Source organism: Balaenoptera acutorostrata, chromosome 8 (genome assembly GCF_949987535.1).
Source record: "Balaenoptera acutorostrata chromosome 8, mBalAcu1.1, whole genome shotgun sequence".
NCBI classification, from domain to species: Eukaryota; Metazoa; Chordata; class Mammalia; order Artiodactyla; family Balaenopteridae; genus Balaenoptera; species Balaenoptera acutorostrata.
Window position 1 is genome coordinate 18,803,698 of NC_080071.1, and position 19,304 is coordinate 18,823,001.

General features: G+C 37.6%; 1 protein-coding gene across 5 annotated transcripts in view; it reads left to right on the forward strand.

Annotated features, from left to right (window-relative positions):
• GPD2 (glycerol-3-phosphate dehydrogenase 2) overlaps positions 1 to 19,304 on the forward strand; it is a 138,768-nt gene that overhangs the window by 102,258 nt on the left and 17,206 nt on the right. For all 5 annotated transcript variants that reach the window (XM_007183100.2, XM_007183102.3, XM_007183101.3 and 2 more), the window contains exons 7-12: positions 257 to 421; positions 1,250 to 1,394; positions 7,857 to 8,050; positions 17,665 to 17,799; positions 18,373 to 18,548; positions 19,116 to 19,247. In XM_007183100.2, coding sequence (XP_007183162.2) covers positions 257 to 421; positions 1,250 to 1,394; positions 7,857 to 8,050; positions 17,665 to 17,799; positions 18,373 to 18,548; positions 19,116 to 19,247 — 947 coding nt within the window. The remainder of the gene's footprint in view (positions 1 to 256; positions 422 to 1,249; positions 1,395 to 7,856; positions 8,051 to 17,664; positions 17,800 to 18,372; positions 18,549 to 19,115; positions 19,248 to 19,304) is intronic.

Consider the following 19,304-nt stretch of genomic DNA (forward strand, 5'->3'; position numbering starts at 1 on the left):
GATGTGAGCTCTGTAGAAAAGGGAGATTTTTCGTCCTTTTGTGGTACACAGAGTGCACTTGCAGAAATGGCAGGTAAATGCCTGACCGAGAACGACCATGTATTTTCAAATAATGCCCTATAGAGCTGACTAGCCATCATGTATATTCTGGGAGACAGGGACAGATGTGACATATCTGTTGTGACACACTTCTGTACCACCAGTCTGTGGCTCGAGGTGACTCCTGTCCCTCCTCTGATGCTTTCCCCTGCTGCAGGACAACACAACGACGCACGGATGAACCTTGCCATTGCTCTCACTGCTGCCAGGTATGGGGCTGCCACGGCCAATTACATGGAGGTCGTGAGCTTGCTCAAGAAGACAGACCCCCAGACAGGGAAGGAGCGCGTGAGCGGTGCGCGATGCAAGGACGTGCTCACAGGTATGCGAAGGCTCAGGCAGGGAGGGATTTCCTAGCATCTTGCCTTGCCTATATAAAGACTGAATGATAATTTTTCTGTCGCTTCTCTTTTATTGAAATGAGATTTCAGAGTCCTATTAATTATATTCCTTATTGTCAACAATGACTGGTTTCACATGAAAATTTTCCCTTGTAGGACCTGGCAATTTTTCCTCTTTGTGTTAAACAATAATGATGATCATGATAATAATAAATGCCCACAAAATTCCCACAGCTATGAATGCATTCTGTTTTCTTTACAAAAACATGTTATTAAGAAAATTCACTAATGTGCCAAGTTTCAGAGTATCATTTAGGTGACATAAGCAGTGCGTTTACATGTCATTGAAGTCAATCACTTTAACTTTGGTGAGATTTTCATGCCCGTCCAGTTCTATGGCCGTGTGGGCGAAGTTTCAAAATTACATCGTTTCCTTCAAAACCAGCACTGTGAAATATATCATCTCACAGCAACACTGCTCACACATTTGAGTTTTAAGGAAAAAGCGGCTAATTTACTCGCTTTCTTCCTATTTGGCACTTTAATGCCGGGCATTTTGCAAACTAGAATGAGAGCTGAAATGAAAAAGTGGCATGTTTTTCTTCCTGCGGTTTGGACTTGGTTTCAATAAATTTACTCACATGCACACCTTTTGTGTGGCTTCTCAATGACTCTGGTTGCCCGTGTCACTTAGTGTGGCATACAGTATACTCCACCATAGGTTAAGTTAAGAGATGAATTAATAATCCAAAGCGTCAGTGAGCAGAGAAACAAACGGGGTGTGTGATTGACGCTGCTTTCTTTCACAGGGGAGGAATTTGATGTAAGAGCCAAGTGTGTTATCAATGCCACGGGACCTTTCACAGACATCGTGCGCAAAATGGATGATAAGGATGCCGCAGCTATCTGCCAGCCCAGTGCTGGCGTCCACATCGTGATGCCTGGTTATTACAGGTACCCGTGTTCCCACTCGGCCATCGTCGTCAGAGAACGAGGGCCGCAAGAAATGGTCTACATTTATTCTTGTAGCACACCTTTCTTACTAATAGATGGTCTAGCTCACTGTTCAAAATGAGAAGAAATGAGTAAAAAAAAAAAAAAAAAAAAAAACCTCTTCCAAAGCACAAAATACAAACCAGGCTTGTGTATTTCTTAGCTTTTATGGCAATACTCCTTTCTATGAGTTAGTGATTTGGGATCTATTTTTGTACTTTTTTCAGTGTACTTATCGTCAGAGGCTAAGCCTTACTATTTCTGAATTTTAATTTTCATTAAAACCCTAAAAATAATTTTTCAAAAATGTCCGTAAAGGACATTTTCATTAAGACACTAAAAAGTTAATTTCATAAAATACCCAGATTTGCTTATGAAGAATCGGAAAATGAGGACCACTCAAGTATTCTTGTTTATAACTTTTGAAATGTGTTTTGAAAAATACTATAGCAAGTAAAAATTGGTTATTATTTCTGATTTATCATATTAACAAAGATAATCACAGGTAGAGAAACAGATAGAGGTGAAATAAGAACAGCTATTAATTGAAAATCATTTAAAAGTTAGGTGATGGGCACATGAAACTGAGATTTTTGTGTGTGTTTGAATTTTTAATATTTTTTTATTTTTAATAAATTAGAAAAGAAACATTTATATGATCCTAACTAAGAAATTGATAATTATTACCCCTCATGTACATTTCAAGACATCTGGGGAAAAATTCGTGTGTCTATGCTGAGTATGGAACATTTTTATTTCCACATGTGGTAAATTTAATAGGCAAACTAGTACATAATTCTGTGAAATAATGATTGATGCTCAAGGTATTCATTAAGACATTATTTGTAGTTGAGAAATATTACAAACCACTTCAGTTTCTAACCTTAGGAGAATGGATAAGTAAATTATGGTGTACCTGCACAAGGGAGTATTATATGTTCATTAAAAATTATAATTATAAATAACATTAGTGTCCTAAGAAAACGCTAGTGATACAATGTTAGTTTAGAATGGAGGATACAAGATTGTATGTGTAACACGATCTAAGCATCATATAAGTATATAGAAAAGAGATTAAAAGAAATATGTTAAATACCAATGGTGATTATCTCTAGGTGATGTGATTATGGGTAAAAAGGTAATTTCTAGGTAATGTGGTTAGGATGAGAGCTATCTCTTCCATATTTTAATAACTTTCCATAAAAGATATATACATTTTTCATATTTGATAAAACAGATGTACAGATCCATGATATTTCATTTAATATCTGCATTCTTCTAGAATGCTATCCTGCTATGTAATAGATGATACTGCCTTATTAATTATCAGTTTTCCAGTAACTAAGTCTTCTTGAAGAGAGTCCAGGATATACCTAATTGTACCAAACACACTTCTAATGAGAAAGATATTACACTTCTACCAAGAGGAATATTAATGAAATTTCTTATCCACCAGCTTCCAAGGTTTCTTTGTCATTTTCTAAATGTCTACGTGTAATTGGTAGACAGTCATTAGTATTTTCACTTAGGACTGGAGAAACCAAGGCGCTTCCAGTCTCAATAATAAAAACTTATGCAGTGGTGCTTAATAGAGTTTTAAAAACTGCTAACAGAAGTTTAGTTCAAATGAAAAGGAGAGAAGTAAATATATGTACATGTTGCAAATGTTTCTTGTATATAGAGAAGTTTTCAAAACTAGTTCCAGACCCAATTATATACATTTATTTTGTGTTGGGTAAAAATATGCAAGGCCAGCTAGTTTGTAAGTGCTTTGGAGTTGTTTTTTTTTAACGTTTCGTAGAGTACAGATGTAATACCTAAACTATAGACACACACATCACCATAATCCTTATATTTGTTTAGATCTTACTTGATTCAACATATTCTCCTGTACATTCTGTTTCGTATCTTCTTCACTATTGTCGCATGATGTCAGAGGACACTTATTAGTATTCTGTATTATTCCCTGTGTTATTTCTGCCACTTAATAATGACATCGTTTGGGACAAGCCATTTTATTCTGCAAACCTTAGTTTGCCTATCATTAAAATGGGAAGGCATTCTGTTCTTTCCAGTACATAGACAAAGACAGTATGAAGAGTAACTTCAGGTGATACCTTGGTAAAGAACTTCCTGGCTTGTTCATCACTTTACCTCTTGCTAACTCTGTGACTTTGGGAAGCTGCTCATTTCAGCTTCTGGTTTCTTATCTCATGATAGTACCTATTTGTATACATTTTGACAATGATTCTTTATTTACTTTTTATCTGTTTTCTTGACTGATATATCCCCAGCTCCTGGTATGTTATCTGGCACATAATAATGACCAGTAAATATTTTTTGAATGAATCCTACTAACTTTTTTGTGATAACTTGCCCAAATTGAGATTGTTGCTTTTTTTAATTAAAATTTTAATATAATACCTATAAGGCAATTTTAAATATATAGATATTAAAATATAAAAACAAAATGTGATTCTTCATTTTACTGCCAAGATAACCCCTGTAGACAAAAATAAACAAAAATAATCACTATAGAAAAATAGAAAGACATAAAATGAAAAGTGAAAGCCTCCCTCTTTTCCTCATGCCCCCAACTTCAGTTTTTGATAACACTTCCTTCCGATTCCTTCCATAAAATTTTGTGTTTATATTTGCAGAAATGTATATCCTTTTAAGTTTTTTTTCATGAAGGAAGTCGTGCTACACATATGTCCTGTACTATGCTTTATAATATGCTAATAACAGAGCAGCTAGGTGGTTTTTAAGAAATATAAATATATAGCACCTGCATGTATAATAGTATTTTCAAAACAGAATACCTTTCTTAATCCTAAAAATTAGGCATTAGCTTTGGGCCCCTGCCTATAAGTCATGAAAGTGTTAGTCACAGCTGGGTCTATTTCAGTCTAAGATGCAGGTGATCTCATTCTACTTTGGGAGGAATTAATATCTCCATTTTTAGCACCTTGAACTACAACCACTACACATTGTGTGGGAAACCTTAGAGGAGTGGTCTGGCAGCCCAGTTCCTGTTCAGGCTCTGTTTCAGATGAGTCCCTTGGTTTGGGATTACAGCCTGGGTTAAGCGTTTGGTCCCTCTTTCAGCACTGACCTTGAGCAGCTGTATCGCTGGCATCCCAGAGGGATGTTTTACTTTCCATATCAAGTCATTCTCTTGGGTGGGTTGGGGTCAGGAGATCTCAGCCTGAAATGGTTCTCTGGATTTCTCAATCTCACTCAACACTTATAACTCAAGGGTTCTACTAGGTCTTCAGAGATGAGTCAGACCTTCTGGTGCTGCCCTATAAACCAGCTGATAATAACTTAAGGCCTAGCATTTCAAGTAGAACCTGATCAGTTTGGCAATGCAACGAGTTCAGGAGCCACTGATTTATTGACTTTAGGCGGCTAAATGGAGAGTGAGGACCAGGTATGCAGTGTATCCTGTTGGGCTATTTTCAGGGTATCTTTATGGAATTTATTAAGCTTGTTATGACCCTAACTAATATTCCACATGTGGAATTATCTTGTGCCATGGTAGCAGCTTTCTCTCTCTCTCTCTCTTTCTCTCATTCTGGATTGTTTTAATTTCATAAAACTCAACACACAGAAATCATTTACTTTTGAAGGCACTAAGAACATTAAGAAGGCATTAAGAGCAAATCTGGAATTTTCATCAGAGTTGTGGGTAGATGCTCTTACAAAAGCAGCAACAATACACCAAATGACTGAAATACATGAAAATAATCATCTCCTCCTTTTAGCCTACAGATGCTTTTTATTGCTGACGAAAGGTCAATTTTTTTTCTGTAACGTGTGTGCATACTGCTAGCTCCAACACTGATTGCTAAGTAGTTAACAATAAGTTGATTTCAGTTTAAATAAGGGTACTTCAGGACGGCAATGGCCTGCATGAGAAAAATGTTCATTAGATCTAATCCTAGACACACACGTAAATTAGCAGCCAGCTTTTCCTGCTGATGTCAAGTGAATTATACATATTGAGAAAAGACCTATGCCTCACCGCATTGTATATACCATCACTATAGTTGATAGTCATTTTCAAACTTTTGTGCCACCTTGCAGAATTAATCATTTGTAAGAAAACAAACTTTTCCCTAAGGGTGCGTTATGAATTAGGTAATTTAGAACCGATGAGAGGTATTTCCAAGTGGATTCTTAAATTTTTATACCATTCATTAATAGCTTTGGCTTCCCTCTGTGCTTGTTAATTTTATGTTTGACGCATATGTCTTCACTTAAGCAGTTGATTCTCTACAGGGTCCAGTTATGTGTGTGTTGGTAACCATCACGTTCACCCTTTAAACTGCTTTTTATTGCACTGAAAGATTTTAAAAGATTCAGGAGTTGTGCTTTTCTAACAGCATTTCATGTCTCAGTTGCTGAATATTATAATTTTATGCTGATGTTGATCAAGTTTATTGAGTTAGACACATAATATGATATCTGGTCCATAAAATGATGATATATAAAATATACCAACATGTAATTTGTTCCTTAAATATTAGAATATGGAATTTATCCTTTTGTTTCAATATAGCACTATTTACCAAATTAAAAGTTTGAACTCATGAGTTAATTTCTAATCACAAGGTGACTTATTTAATCTAAGGGCATATCAACCCAGGATCAAATTAGGTGCTTACAAAACATATTTTAACTAGTTTCTTTTAAGATCTTTAGAGAGTTTTATGGCAAATACAAAGAAAAAAATATAGGCATACAGAGACTGAAAATACTCCATATTTGTAGTTTTCAATGTATTTTTAAAAAGTAAAATTATTTCCTGTAAGTAACCCTGAGTGAAGATGAGATCTTAGCTGAAGGTTTAAATGATTGACACACTTCTGTGGTGCTTTTTGCATGTGCTAAATAGAATAACTGAGGCCTGCTCTCTCCTGTGTCTCATGTAGGCTGCAGATAGTGATTTCTTTCTGCAAGGCTGTGCGGACATGGCAGGCGTTTCATGGGGCTGATGGGTCTTTGCAAAGAAATATTAGTACTCCTTATGGTTTAAATGAAGAAGATATATTAGCTAAGCTGACTGTAGGTTTCTTTTTCATAAAAAAGCCATTTTTGTTTTGCTTTTAAACAGTATTTAGACTCTCATCCTTACACATTTGAATCTGAGTTTCATTTTTTTTTGTAATTTTAAAGGAATGATAAGCATAAATAGTTGACCGTATGCCCTTTAAAATATGTGGGTTTAAGAGGGATTTCTTGAAACCAAATAGAATTATATTTCCTATTCAAGAAATGTTATTAATAGAAGCTAAAAATATATTCACAGAAAATACCTTTAACATTGGCTCCTTATGAGAGTTCAGTCAAATTGAAACAGCTGTCTGAAGATCAGTAGTGTTCAACTGTTTAAAAGGGACACTTGCAGATTCCTTCTACTGCTTTAGCAGGACCTCCACAATTTTAGAATGGTTCATGGATACATTAAAACAAGAGTTTCTAATGATTTAATAATAGAGCTGAACAGATTTTGTTAACGTTTATTTACACTTGCCTGTTCTTTCAAGTGTGTTTCACAATTTGGTTTTAGGATACTAAGCAGGTATTAGAAAAATTCTTGATTAACATTTTTGAAGGTTTTACATAGTCTGTCGGAAGAGGCGTCCTTGCACCTTGATTTAGCAGCATAATACACCAGCATCTTCTGCCTATTTAAAGATTTTCATTGCTAAGATATTACTCTCCTTTTTGACCTTATATCCCAGTACACTGTTATTTAGGTAGTAGTAGAAAACTGAGCCCTTTTCTCATGGATGCGCTTCTTGAGATTTCTGTAAAATTGAAATAAAGTAAGCAATCTCATATTTGGTGAAGTGGTGCAAGCTTATTCAGGCACAACGGAGTAAAGAACTTTTTGATTACATTTTAGTTTCTAGAAAGTTAGACCCTTCACTTTTCTCATGTACTTCTGAGACCTTGAACTGAAAGACGTGCCAGATGTCAAATGTCCCAGGAAAATACTTTTCATAGACTTGAGGAAAGGTTGACGAGCTAGCCTTCATTGACCATCATGAAAGAAATTATAGACATTTATCCTGCTGACATTATCTGATGTGAATGGTCCAAGGGATATAAAAACCCAAACAACTGGAAATTGAAGTCCACTTACTTAATTTACCTTGCATTACTGAGTAGGGAGGCCTGAGTTCTGCTGTGGAATATTATTATTATTATCACACTTGCCCCATTCCTTTTGTGTTACCAGAATTATTTTTTCTTTTAGGAATTTCTAGATTAGGGTAGTGGCAATACAAGTAACAGTTCATGTGTTTCTTGTTTGTTTATATGAGAATTAGTGAATAAAATAGTTTTTAGAATGCAGATTAAGAGCAAACTTCAGCTAATTTCAGAAATATATGACCCTTCTTTTTATCCCAGCCCAGAGAGCATGGGACTTCTTGACCCAGCGACCAGTGATGGGCGAGTTATTTTCTTCTTACCCTGGCAAAAGATGACTATCGCTGGCACTACTGACACTCCAACTGACGTCACACACCATCCTATTCCTTCCGAAGAAGACATCAACTTCATTTTGAATGAAGTGCGTAACTACTTGAGTTGTGACGTTGAAGGTAACTTATGAAGTTTATCCTCCCACTTTTATATCTCCCAAACCATTCCAGCTGTCACTGGGTAACTGCCATGTGTCCAGTCTGACTCATCTTCACACCTGGCCGCCTCTAACTCTTATGTGCTGACCACTTCTTCTAGAAGGTTTATGAGGGCCAAGTTATAACACAGTAGGAAGAAGTTGCCTTTTTTCCCTCTACTTTCCACATCCACATGAAACAAATACCGTCCTTTTCTGGTCCTTTCTAATGGCAAGATTGGAGTGCTATTATGGGAGCTCTAAACACCCATATGCTCTTCCAGAAGAGTATGAAATGTTTGCATCGCTATTTAATTTCTAGAGCTTGGGAAGATCTGATTTACAGATCTAGGATATCCATAGGAAATAATTAATCAGAGAAATGAGAGGATAGAGGTATGTGTTCTAAGAAATTTAGTGAGCTGTTATTATGTGGAAACTGGAGTATTGACAGTGGATTTAGCTAAGAAGAATAAGTATACTTGTTTTAATTGAAAAAGCCAAAGTTTACTTCTTTCCAGTGCTAACCTGAGCATGCTTTCTTTTAACTTGGATGTCATAGTACCTTCTTTTAACTTGGATGCCATAGCATTTTCTCCAGTGGACATAGATGGTATAATGCATTTCTTTTAAATCCGTGCTAGTTTCAGAAGTTTCCCAACATTATTTCCTATCTCAGTTAATAGCCTCATCATCCAACTAGTCACCCAGGCTAGAAATGGCATGCTTCTCTTTGCTGATCCTTCTCTTTCCACATCCACTCCAACTCCCATCAATGCTCACTCTGAAGTATCCTGTAAATCCCCTCTCACTTTCATTACTCTGGGTCACACCTGTGTCACTTTTCACTTAAAGAGTTGCACTGGCCCCCTAACTTGCTTCCATATATTAGGTCTCTGTCCCCACCCAGTCTGGTCCTTCCATCAGAACTCTCTAAAACATGGTTCTGATCATCACTTCCCTGCACAAAAATATCCCTTTGATATCTCATCGTTAACTTCAGGAAAAATTTTAAACTATCTCATATGGAATCTAAGGCTTTCCACGACTTGTCTTTGAAGGTTTATATTCAATTACTCCACTTATGTGCATTCAATAGTTTAATCATATTGCATTACTTACTATTTCCAAATCAGGTCATACACTTTTTTTAAAAAAATTAATTAGTTTATTTATTTTTGGCTGTGTTGGGTCTTCTTTTTTTTTTTTCTATGCGAGGGCTTTCTCTAGTTGCGGCGAGCGGGGGCCACTCTTCATCGCGGTGCACGGGCCTCTCACTATCGCGGCCTCTCTTGTTGTGGAGCACAGGCTCCAGACGCGCAGGCTCAGTAGCTGTGGCTCACGGGCTCAGCCGCTCCGCGGCATGTGGGATCTTCCCAGACCAGGGCTCGAACCCGTGTCCCCTGCATTGGCAGGCAGACTCTCAACCACTGCGCCATCAGGGAAGCCCCAGGTCATGCATTTTTAAACCTTCATGCCTTGTTTACTTAGGTTGAAGTCTTGCTCTGGGATGTCCTTTCCCCCAACTTCTCATTTTGGCAAAATACTATTTATACTTCAGAAGCCAGCTATCTTTTGTAGTCCCCTAGAATGCTGGTCCAGTATATCACAACATTATACAATAGGTAATAGTCTAAGATAGATTCTTACTTGGAGCTCCTTACGGGTAAGGATTCTTTATTCAGTTACAAAGCTTGTTATATATCTGGTATGCCACTCATGATTGTTTTAAATCAAAATGAATTAGTAATAGGTGCTTTCAGGGTTTTTGATGCTGGTACCAATTTGAAAATCTTTCTATATTAAGGTAGAAAGTTTAAGATTTTTGAAACTAGTCTTCATCTGTTTATGTCGGGAATCTCCTATAATGTTGGCTTCAATGGAGGACATGCAAAGACACAATTTTTGTCTTAAGGTGACTCACTAGCATCTATGAGTCCTTTTTCCCTAAATAATTTTTTTCATTATGTGATCACACATTTACAAACAAACAAACTGCTTTAAAAAATGGTTTAGGGGATTCTCCTAGTTTAATTGATTGATCCATACTGTATAGTTTTAGTTTCTTCTAATTTCAAATAATGGATGTAATTTCATTTTGAGTAGATTCTCTTTGGATAGCTATAATAATAGTATAAATGTATTAAATGCACGTAATTGAAATCTGTGTGGCTAAATTTATACTCTTTCACACACACACACAACACTCAAACATAGTTGTTTAAGAAATAGTCATGCCCTGTTTAATATCCATACTTAAGTACTCAAAATGCATTTCAATTTCAGCTTTTTTTTCATCTTTTTGCAAAGTAGGAGGAGCTTCATCTGGGTATGATTGTATTTTAATGTATTGATTATTGTTAATGAATCCTGCTTCATTTCACATTTACCTGGGTATGATATTTGTTAAAAGTAGGTTTATACTGGGCCATAAGAACAGGAAGTTTAGATTGTTAGGGCAAGAAATCAAATTAATTCAAGAGCAGAGAGCTATAGTTGACAGTTTCCAAATTCTTAAAGTTCAAATGCACTAACGAGAAATCTAACTGCTTATACGGGATGTGCTGGGAACAGGTGTAGGTTCCAAAAGGCTTTTGTGTCCATATCGTGGGTGGAGATTTCCATCAGTGAAATGAGCCTTGGACTGGAGCAGAGACTGAGCCTGTATCCATCACTTTTATTCTGCTTATTAATAGGTAGGAGACTTGGTAATACCTGCTGGGACCTGCTTGGTCTACAGAGGTCTTTTCGGTTAACATACCTTTTGGTAGTCAGGTTATTTGGTGAAACTAACAAAGAGTTTTTGTCAGTTCTGAGTTTTGGTAAAAGCGGATTGAAATTAATATGTGAACACTGTAAATCAGGCTTTTCCTCTGGTGCTCTCGGGACTCTTGAGATTACAAATTCTCCAGGTAGCAAATATCCAGGGTAAAAGCAGAATTGACAGCTCTTTCATGTACTTCATTTATTTCCCGGTGCTCACCCTCTATCACACATTTCTTACTTATCAACTTATCATTTTAAAAGCAATGAATCAGCAATGATTCTTTATGGTTTCTTTTCATTCTTATTTCTACTGGACTGAAGGCCTCAGAGTATATGAGGAATTACCCTCCGTCCTGGTAGAGTGCTAGTTAGCTAGAGTATGTCTATATCTAAAGTAAAGACATTCAAATTTGTATTTTTTCCAAGGAATTTTGGTGAAACCCAGTACTCTCTTCTATACTGATGAAATGTGAAAGAGAAACTCAGCTTCAGGCACCATTCAGTCTTTTTGACTACATGCTGTTGCTACACAGAGTTTAATCTCTCCATTTGTCTGCAGTGGGTTATGCATGCTTTATTTTTTAAAGCTCTACTGTTATTGAGCACGTTTTATGCTACACACTCTGCTAAGCATATTGCTTACATTATCTCTGATTCCTCGTAACAACTTTGTTAGTTTTATTTTGTAATTCCCATTTTATAGATGAAGAAACTGAGGCCCAGTGACTTTGTTTCCTTCCCATAGCTCATTCATGTTGGAGCCATGATATTGAATGCAAGTCAGTCTAGCTCTAATACTTGTGCTTCTAAATATTATGCAGTATTCCAATTGGTAGTCCTGGGTTTGTCTCATGATGTGATATTATATCCACTAGGGAGTGGATTAAGCCTCTCAGTTCATTTCATGGAAGCTGCCAGACACCTTCAAAATGATAGTGACCTTTGCTCTCGACTGGCCTTATTTGGATTTGAATGTTAAAGTAGAGGAGGTTTCATTTCTCATAACCAATCCCTTGGGCCAAGCAGTCTTCTCTACAGATTTAAAAAATAAAAAATTTGTGTAGATCCTAGAGGAAATACTTTTGAAATGGTTTGTATTCACCAGGGTTGAACTAATCATTTTAAAAGGATTTATTAAGTGGATGAATAAGTAAAAATCTGACAACAGTTTCTGAGCCTCCCCAAATGGCTATATCCTTGAGAAAAAAAAAAGTGTCAAATCTTAACACTCCATGCTGCTCGCAGCAGCTGCCACACTTCTGCAAAATGCATCGGAACAATTCTGAAAAGCATTTTGCCTGTTGGGAATAAGACCATGTCTTCTTTTACGATTTAGAAAGCTTTCCATTCACAGGCTGAATTTTCTAGATTACTTGTTTGTTCTTTCCTGAAACGGGTAATTGATAGTTGTGCAGTGTGTATTGGGTTAGGAAGAAAAATGATCTTTTGAAAAATGTATCATTAAGTCCGCCGTGTAGAGGTTAATCAGAAGGACGCAGTGGCGAAACTAAGCTGTGACTTAAAGGGATTGAGGAAGGCAGAAGATTTGCAGAGTGCCTTATCCATGTAGTTTTTCTGGAGTGCTTCTCTAAGCAGCTTCTCTAGTTGTACACAGGTTTTCACATATGCAATTAGTAGTGTTTATAGATTGCCTGTTATTCAATTAACAACGGAGCTGGCCATATCAACTCACTGCAGACCTGCCTTTTCACTGCCAGAGATTGTACCAGGGTTATCAACTTACACAGGCTTGGATGTCTTCCAGCTGTTTAATTATGGTGTCACGCGCTTTGCTTTTTCTAGTTTCATTAGTTTATAAATGTAATATGGTATCTTATTTCTGTGATTAACACTTCATTTCTGCAGGTTAAACATGCTGGTAGAGAAGGCATTGATTTCTGACACTGTTTCCCCTGTGTTCACTTAGATATTTTCACATGCTTTTCATTGATATTTTGAAAGTGGCAAACATGAGAAAGAGCACCCCAAAATGTATGGCTAAATAACTGATGTGAAGCAAAAGCGCACATTTAGCTCTTAATTGTTACTTCCTGTGGGCTCCATTTTCTATTAACTTTTTTTTTTTAATTTATTTTTGGCTGTGTTGGGTCTTCGTTTCTGTGCGAGGGCTTTCTCTAGTTGCGGCAAGCGGGGGCCACTCTTCATCGCGGTGCGCAGGCCTCTCACTATCACGGCCTCTCTTGTTGCAGAGCACAGGCTCCAGACGCGCAGGCTCAGTAATTGTGGCTCACGGGCCCAGTTGCTCCGCGGCATGTGGGATCTTCCCAGACCAGGGATCGAACCCGTGTCCCCTGCATTAGTAGGCAGATTCTCAACCACTGCACCACCAGGGAAGCCCTCTATTAACTTTTAAAACCAACACTTGTCTTGCCAAGTTTTTAAGAATAAAAATATTAATTATAATTGGAAACAATTACACAGCACTTAGGCTTTTCAACCAGCTGTGAAAAATGTCTATTCAACTTTACTATTTATATTTTATTCTTTATATATTTTATACACTAGAACCTGAATGAGTTATTTATCAGGGTTGTAATAAAAATAATTCTTAAACATGATGGTAGAAGGACTATTTTATTTCCTTACTATCCTTCTGAAAATATCGACAAGTACTTTTATACATTCTGGAGTACTCACGGGTTTTCTAACATCTGGGCAGTTGGCACTTAAAAATCAAGGTGGCATGGACTTACATATACTACCAAATGTAAAATAGATAGCTAGTAGGAAGCAGCTGCATAGCACAGGGAGATCAGCTCAGTGCTTTGTGACCACCTAGGGGGTGGGATAGGGAGGGTGGGAGGGAGACGCAAGAGGGAGGAGATATGGGGATATATGTATATGTATAGCTGATTCACTTTGTTATAAAGCAGAAACTAACACACCATTGTAAAGCAATTATACTCCAATACAGATGTTAAAAAAAAAAAATCAACTGGGTGAGCCACTCTCATAAGTGGTGTTTAATGAGAATTTTTCTCAACTTTAATAGTAGTGTTGTTTCCTGTCATCTTGTTTTATTAAAGTGTTCAGTTGTTTTAAAAAAGGATATCCAATTGTTTAAATATATAGTCATTAGAAACCTAAAGTCTAGCATGTTGACTCAGAGGCCAAAATATTATTGCTTTTGATTTTGTAATGTCAGCTCTTGTTTGATATAAAAAGTTCAGAGAATGTTTTAATATGCCATTTCATATTTATTGATCACGATACATGACTCCTACTAGATACAGTATTTGAGGTACTGAGAAATACTAGAATTGACATTGCCGAAGACTTTCAACACGGTGAGGAAGATGCAACAGTAATGCCATCTTGTTTAGCTGTCCTGACGGTATGAGGACCAGGAAAATCAAGATGAACCTTTGAGCTCTGAAGCATAAAATCCTTGAGCTGAGTTATTTTCTTCACGTGTTATACCATGCAGAGTTAAAGTAGGTGATGTTCACTGTCTACTCTTGGCTACAACCTAAATGATAGAACCAGTTTCTGGGTAAGAACTTGAGGGTAGGAGTACCTAATTTAGTAAAAATATTTTCATTTCTTTGAATTGATGAGATTAGTAGGAGAGGAGGATACTTTGAAATGGTAAATATGGAACATGTTATGACAGTAAAGTATTTTGAGGTGGGGTGTCTCATACTATTACAGCAGATTATATTCTCACAGTCAAATTTCACTGAAAGGATGCTCATTGGAGACCTGGGCAAGGTGGCCATGGGGGAAATACCCAGCTTGATGATCAACCAGGACAAGTCTGAGATCTACCACTTGGTGGTTTTACTCTAGAACTGCCTTATGCAATATCATAGCCTGTACATGTGCATATCATGTGGCTATTTAAATTTAGTTAAAATGAAATAAAATTTGAAATTCAGTTTCTCAGTTGCATGGACCACATTTCAAGTGCTTAATAGCCTCATGCAACTAGTGGCTAGTGAATCAGACAGTTTAGATACAGAACATTTCCATCACTGCAGAAAAGTCCATGGAACGGTGCTGCTCTACAGAAGCTAGAGGTATTTACAAAGACATTTAGAGAAGCAAATACTCAATTTATTAGAGTCATTGAATTTGTATTTTTTGTTTTTTGTTATTATAAAATAAATAATGTATTATCATGTAAAAGAAGATCTCCAGATACGAGAAGCCTCAAGAGGTGATTAATTTGGTGATTGAGCAATGTCTTTAGCGAAGGGCCCTTATTTCTCTTCACTCCACCACCCCCCCACCCCCAGGTAGGCTTCATGCTATAGTTGTTTCCCCCATGGTTACAATATGGCTGCAGCAGTTCCTGGCAATTTTGGAAGGTTCTCTATGCTATCTGTCCACTGCTTTTGAATCTCTTTCTAAAGAGAATTTTAATTAGAGTTTGTTTAACAGCGCACAAGGTTTCCACTGTATGTGAATAAGTAATAAAGAGAGAAACCTGTTAGTTTAGTTTGTTGCTGTCTTTTCTACAAGAGGTTAGAATTCATGTTTCATGTGTTTAGCTGTGCTGTGCCCTGTGGGCCTAGGTTATACCCATAGCCCTGACTGGTCATTACTTAATTTGGATGGTAGAGAGGTAAAAAGTGCTTTTGTTCTTCAGCAGCAAATGGCATTTGAATAATCCATAAAAATCATTAAATCTCAAGGTTGGGAGAAAACTGATAGATGATAGTTCACCTGATCCAACCACACTTTAGTCTAATAACATAAAAATGCTGCAGGCTATAAAGCCTGATTCATACTTGAAATATGATTTAAAATTTGATTATCCTTAAATGAATCTTTTTCAATAAATATAATCCCAACATTCATCTGATATAATTCTCAGGCTAAAAAGCTGAATGCTAAGATATCAAGCAAAATAAATTAAGGTTCCTGACACGTTATGAACTCTTCCTGTTAGTGTTTTCTTTTCTTTTTTTGAGTATCAATTTCAAAAGTAAGGATTAAAAATGGTATCAGTATACATAATGTTTTATTTAATCTTCCTCCATGAGTGAAAAACTCAAGTGTTTTAGTTTGGTCCTTTCGTTTCAGACAATACAGTTTCATAGACGTATTTTTCTGCCTGTTATACCAGAAAAGGTAAAGCATTTGCCACAAAGATTATTTGCATGTGCTTTAAATTTAGAAAGTCTAGTTTTCCACAGAATAATTTTAAGATCAGTCAGAAGCCTCTAAGAACTGAAACCAAATTCCTGATCAGCGTGGCTACCTAAGGAATTTCAGAGACACACTCTGCAGACTTTGCAGTGACCACAATGACGTTCTAAGTGGTTGGCTAAGTTTTATTTTTGACTCTGAGGGCAATTTGAACTCTAATGGAAAATAGTGGTAATTTCCTAGTTAAGCTTTTTGTAAAGATTAAAATATTGCATGATTTATGTTGAGGTTTTACAAGACTTTTGTGGAATTGTGTGGAGCAAGAATTAACCCCCATTCCATGGAGGCCATCAGAATTAAACATACTGAAGAGGATGCACCCTTCAAAGGGGCAGATCTAGGGATGGAATCCCTACATTGAGTTACCAGTTAACAAGACTGCAAGCCTTAGGCTTTCCTCACCAGTTTATGAGGTTTACTCTCCCTTTGTTTCAGATTCAGTGTTGGGATATGAGTTTGATTAAACACCCCCATAGAGGTGTATGGGTACCTCTTCTTTCGGATTATAGTCATGTTTAGAGTGTGGCCCTTAAGGAGCTAAGCTAAAATATGTCAGATTACCTTAGTTGAAGTTGTCTTTACCAGAAATCTTTTTTTCATTTGAGATCAAGATGGAGAGATTGTCATGCAGTATTACTTGTTTTTAGGATCTTTGCCCTGTACTTTTTAGGTGCTTTTTTTTTTTTTCTTTTCTTTTTTTTTGACTAGTCCAATATACCAGTCACATCAAAGAATCTTTGTGACTCTTTACACAAGATTTTGCTAGATATATATTTAAGTACTTTTCAGAGTCTGCTGTGTCTAAATATATAGGAGGTTCACTGTACAAGAACACAGGACCAAGGGGTGAGTGGGATCTGAAATCCTGACTGCCCTCTGCTCCTAGTAAGTATCTTTGTCTTCCCTGAGAAGAGGTAGCAAGATGTACTCTAGGGGGAAGTGTAACAAGTCATGTCTTTTGGTTTATTTTTATTTTGTTTCTGCTTTGTTGTTGTTCTTTGTAACTACTGCAGATTGTCCCAGCTGAGGGTTGCTAACATTTATTTCTTTTGTTTCCTCTTTGGGACCCATGTCAGTGATTTTCCAGTTCTTTACTTTTTTTTTTTTTTTAATTAATTTATTTTATTTTTGGCTGTGTAGGGTCTTCGTTGCTGCGCGGGCTTTCTCTAGTTGCGGCGAGCAGGGGCTACTCTTCATTGCGGTGCGCGGGCCTCTCATTGCGGTGGCTTCTCCTGTTGCGGAGCACGGGCTCCAGGAGCACGGGCTTCAGCAGTTGTGGCTCGAGGGCTCTAGAGCACAGGCTCAGTAGTTGTGGCACACGGGCTTAGTTGCTCCGCGGCATGTGGAATCTTCCCGGACCAGGGCTCGAACCCATGTCTCCTGCATTGGCAGGCGGATTCTTAACCACTGCACCACCAGGGAAGCCTCAGTTCTTTACTTTTTTCGTCCAGGTTATCTTTGTAACAAAACAATTCTTTGAGTTTTTCTTGTAACTTACCCACTCATTTACTTCTTATATTTAACGATATTCCCTCCCTTTAAAAGTACATATTCATGTGTTCCTTTTACTGAACTCTTTTCTGCTTTCTAATCATTTTACTTTTGTTGAGACGTCTTTGAGTAATCCTCTTAACCCTTGGCATTGATCCTTCCCAGTAAGAAGAGGGGATGTCCTGGCAGCGTGGAGCGGTATTCGCCCCCTTGTTACCGATCCCAAGTCTGCAGATACACAGTCCATCTCCCGAAATCACGTCGTGGATATCAGTGAGAGCGGCCTCATCACTATAGCAGGTATGGCATATTACCTTGTTGTTTGGGTGTGCTTTATATCTAAAGCAGCTTGAGTTAAATTCTCATACCAGAATCCCTTTTTTTTTTTTTTAATAATTCTTTATTTTATTTATTTTTTTTTGGGTGTGTTGGGTCTTCGTTTCTGTGCAAGGGCTTTCTCTAGTTGCGGCGAGCGGGGGCCACTCTTCATCGCAGTGCGCGGGCCTCTCACTATCGCGGCCTCTCTTGTTGCGGAGCACAGGCTCCAGACGCGCAGGCTCAGTAGTTGTGGCTCACGGGCCCAGTTGCTCCGCGGCATGCGGGATCTTCCCAGACCAGGACTCGAACCTATGTGCCCTGCATTGGCAGGCGGATTCTCAACCACTGTGCCACCAGGGAAGCCCCAGAATCCCTTTTAATGCTAATGAACAGGGACTTTTTTTTTTTATGATTCTGAGTAAAATCTTATGCATTGCTTCGCCACATTTGTTATAAACAACAGGTGAATTTTGTTATTAATAAGTTGATAAATGGTTAATTATAAGAAAAACAAGGGGTGGTAACCTAATGAATTATTTATCAATGTATTTGTAGGTGGAAAGTGGACAACCTATCGATCTATGGCAGAAGATACCGTAAATGCTGCAGTCAAGACCCACAGTTTGAAGGCAGGACCAAGTAAAACAGTTGGGCTTTTCCTTCAAGGGGGCAAAGATTGGAGCCCTACACTCTACATCAGGCTTGTCCAGGATTATGGACTTGAAAGTGAGGTGGGCATGCATTGCCACATCATCTTACTCTTGACCTAATCTCACTATTGCCAGTAACAGAATCGGCAACCATATGGCCTCCATGATTTCGAGTTTCCTGTTGCTGGGTTTGTTTCTGTCTCTGTACCGTGGGAGTGAACTAATGGGAAAAAGCACTTTTTAGATGCTTTAGTCACCTAAAAAGCAATGCATGTTTTGGTTTCTGTTTTAGAATCTGGAGTTTGTTTGGCTTGTTCCTAGCAGACAGGACCTCCCAAATTCTTTCTATCTCGAGCATAAGGAAGACTGTTCTTCAGATGGATATCTGGAGCAGAATGAAGCTGAAGCTTCATCAGTCACTGATACAGTAATACATGTGTAGTAGCGTTAGTGCTGGCCTAAGCATTCGGAGCCAAAGTATTTTCCTCCCACGAAATCAAAATCTAATACTCTCCTAGGATTTTTAGTTACAGGCTGTAAAAAAAAAAAAAAAAAAAACTGACAAGATAAGCATGTACATTGTTTTGCTTTGTACCTAGAAGCTATTGATATTCAGAGGACCTGCCTGATGCAGTTTTCTTTCCTTAGGTGGCCCAGCATCTTGCTGCCACCTATGGTGACAAGGCTTTTGAGGTGGCCAAAATGGCAAGTGTGACGGGAAAGCGGTGGCCCATTGTTGGGGTGCGACTTGTGTCAGAATTTCCATACATTGAAGCAGAGGTACGTGAATGGCCATATGGGAATTTCTTGTCTGCCAGGGGATACCTTTCATCTGTT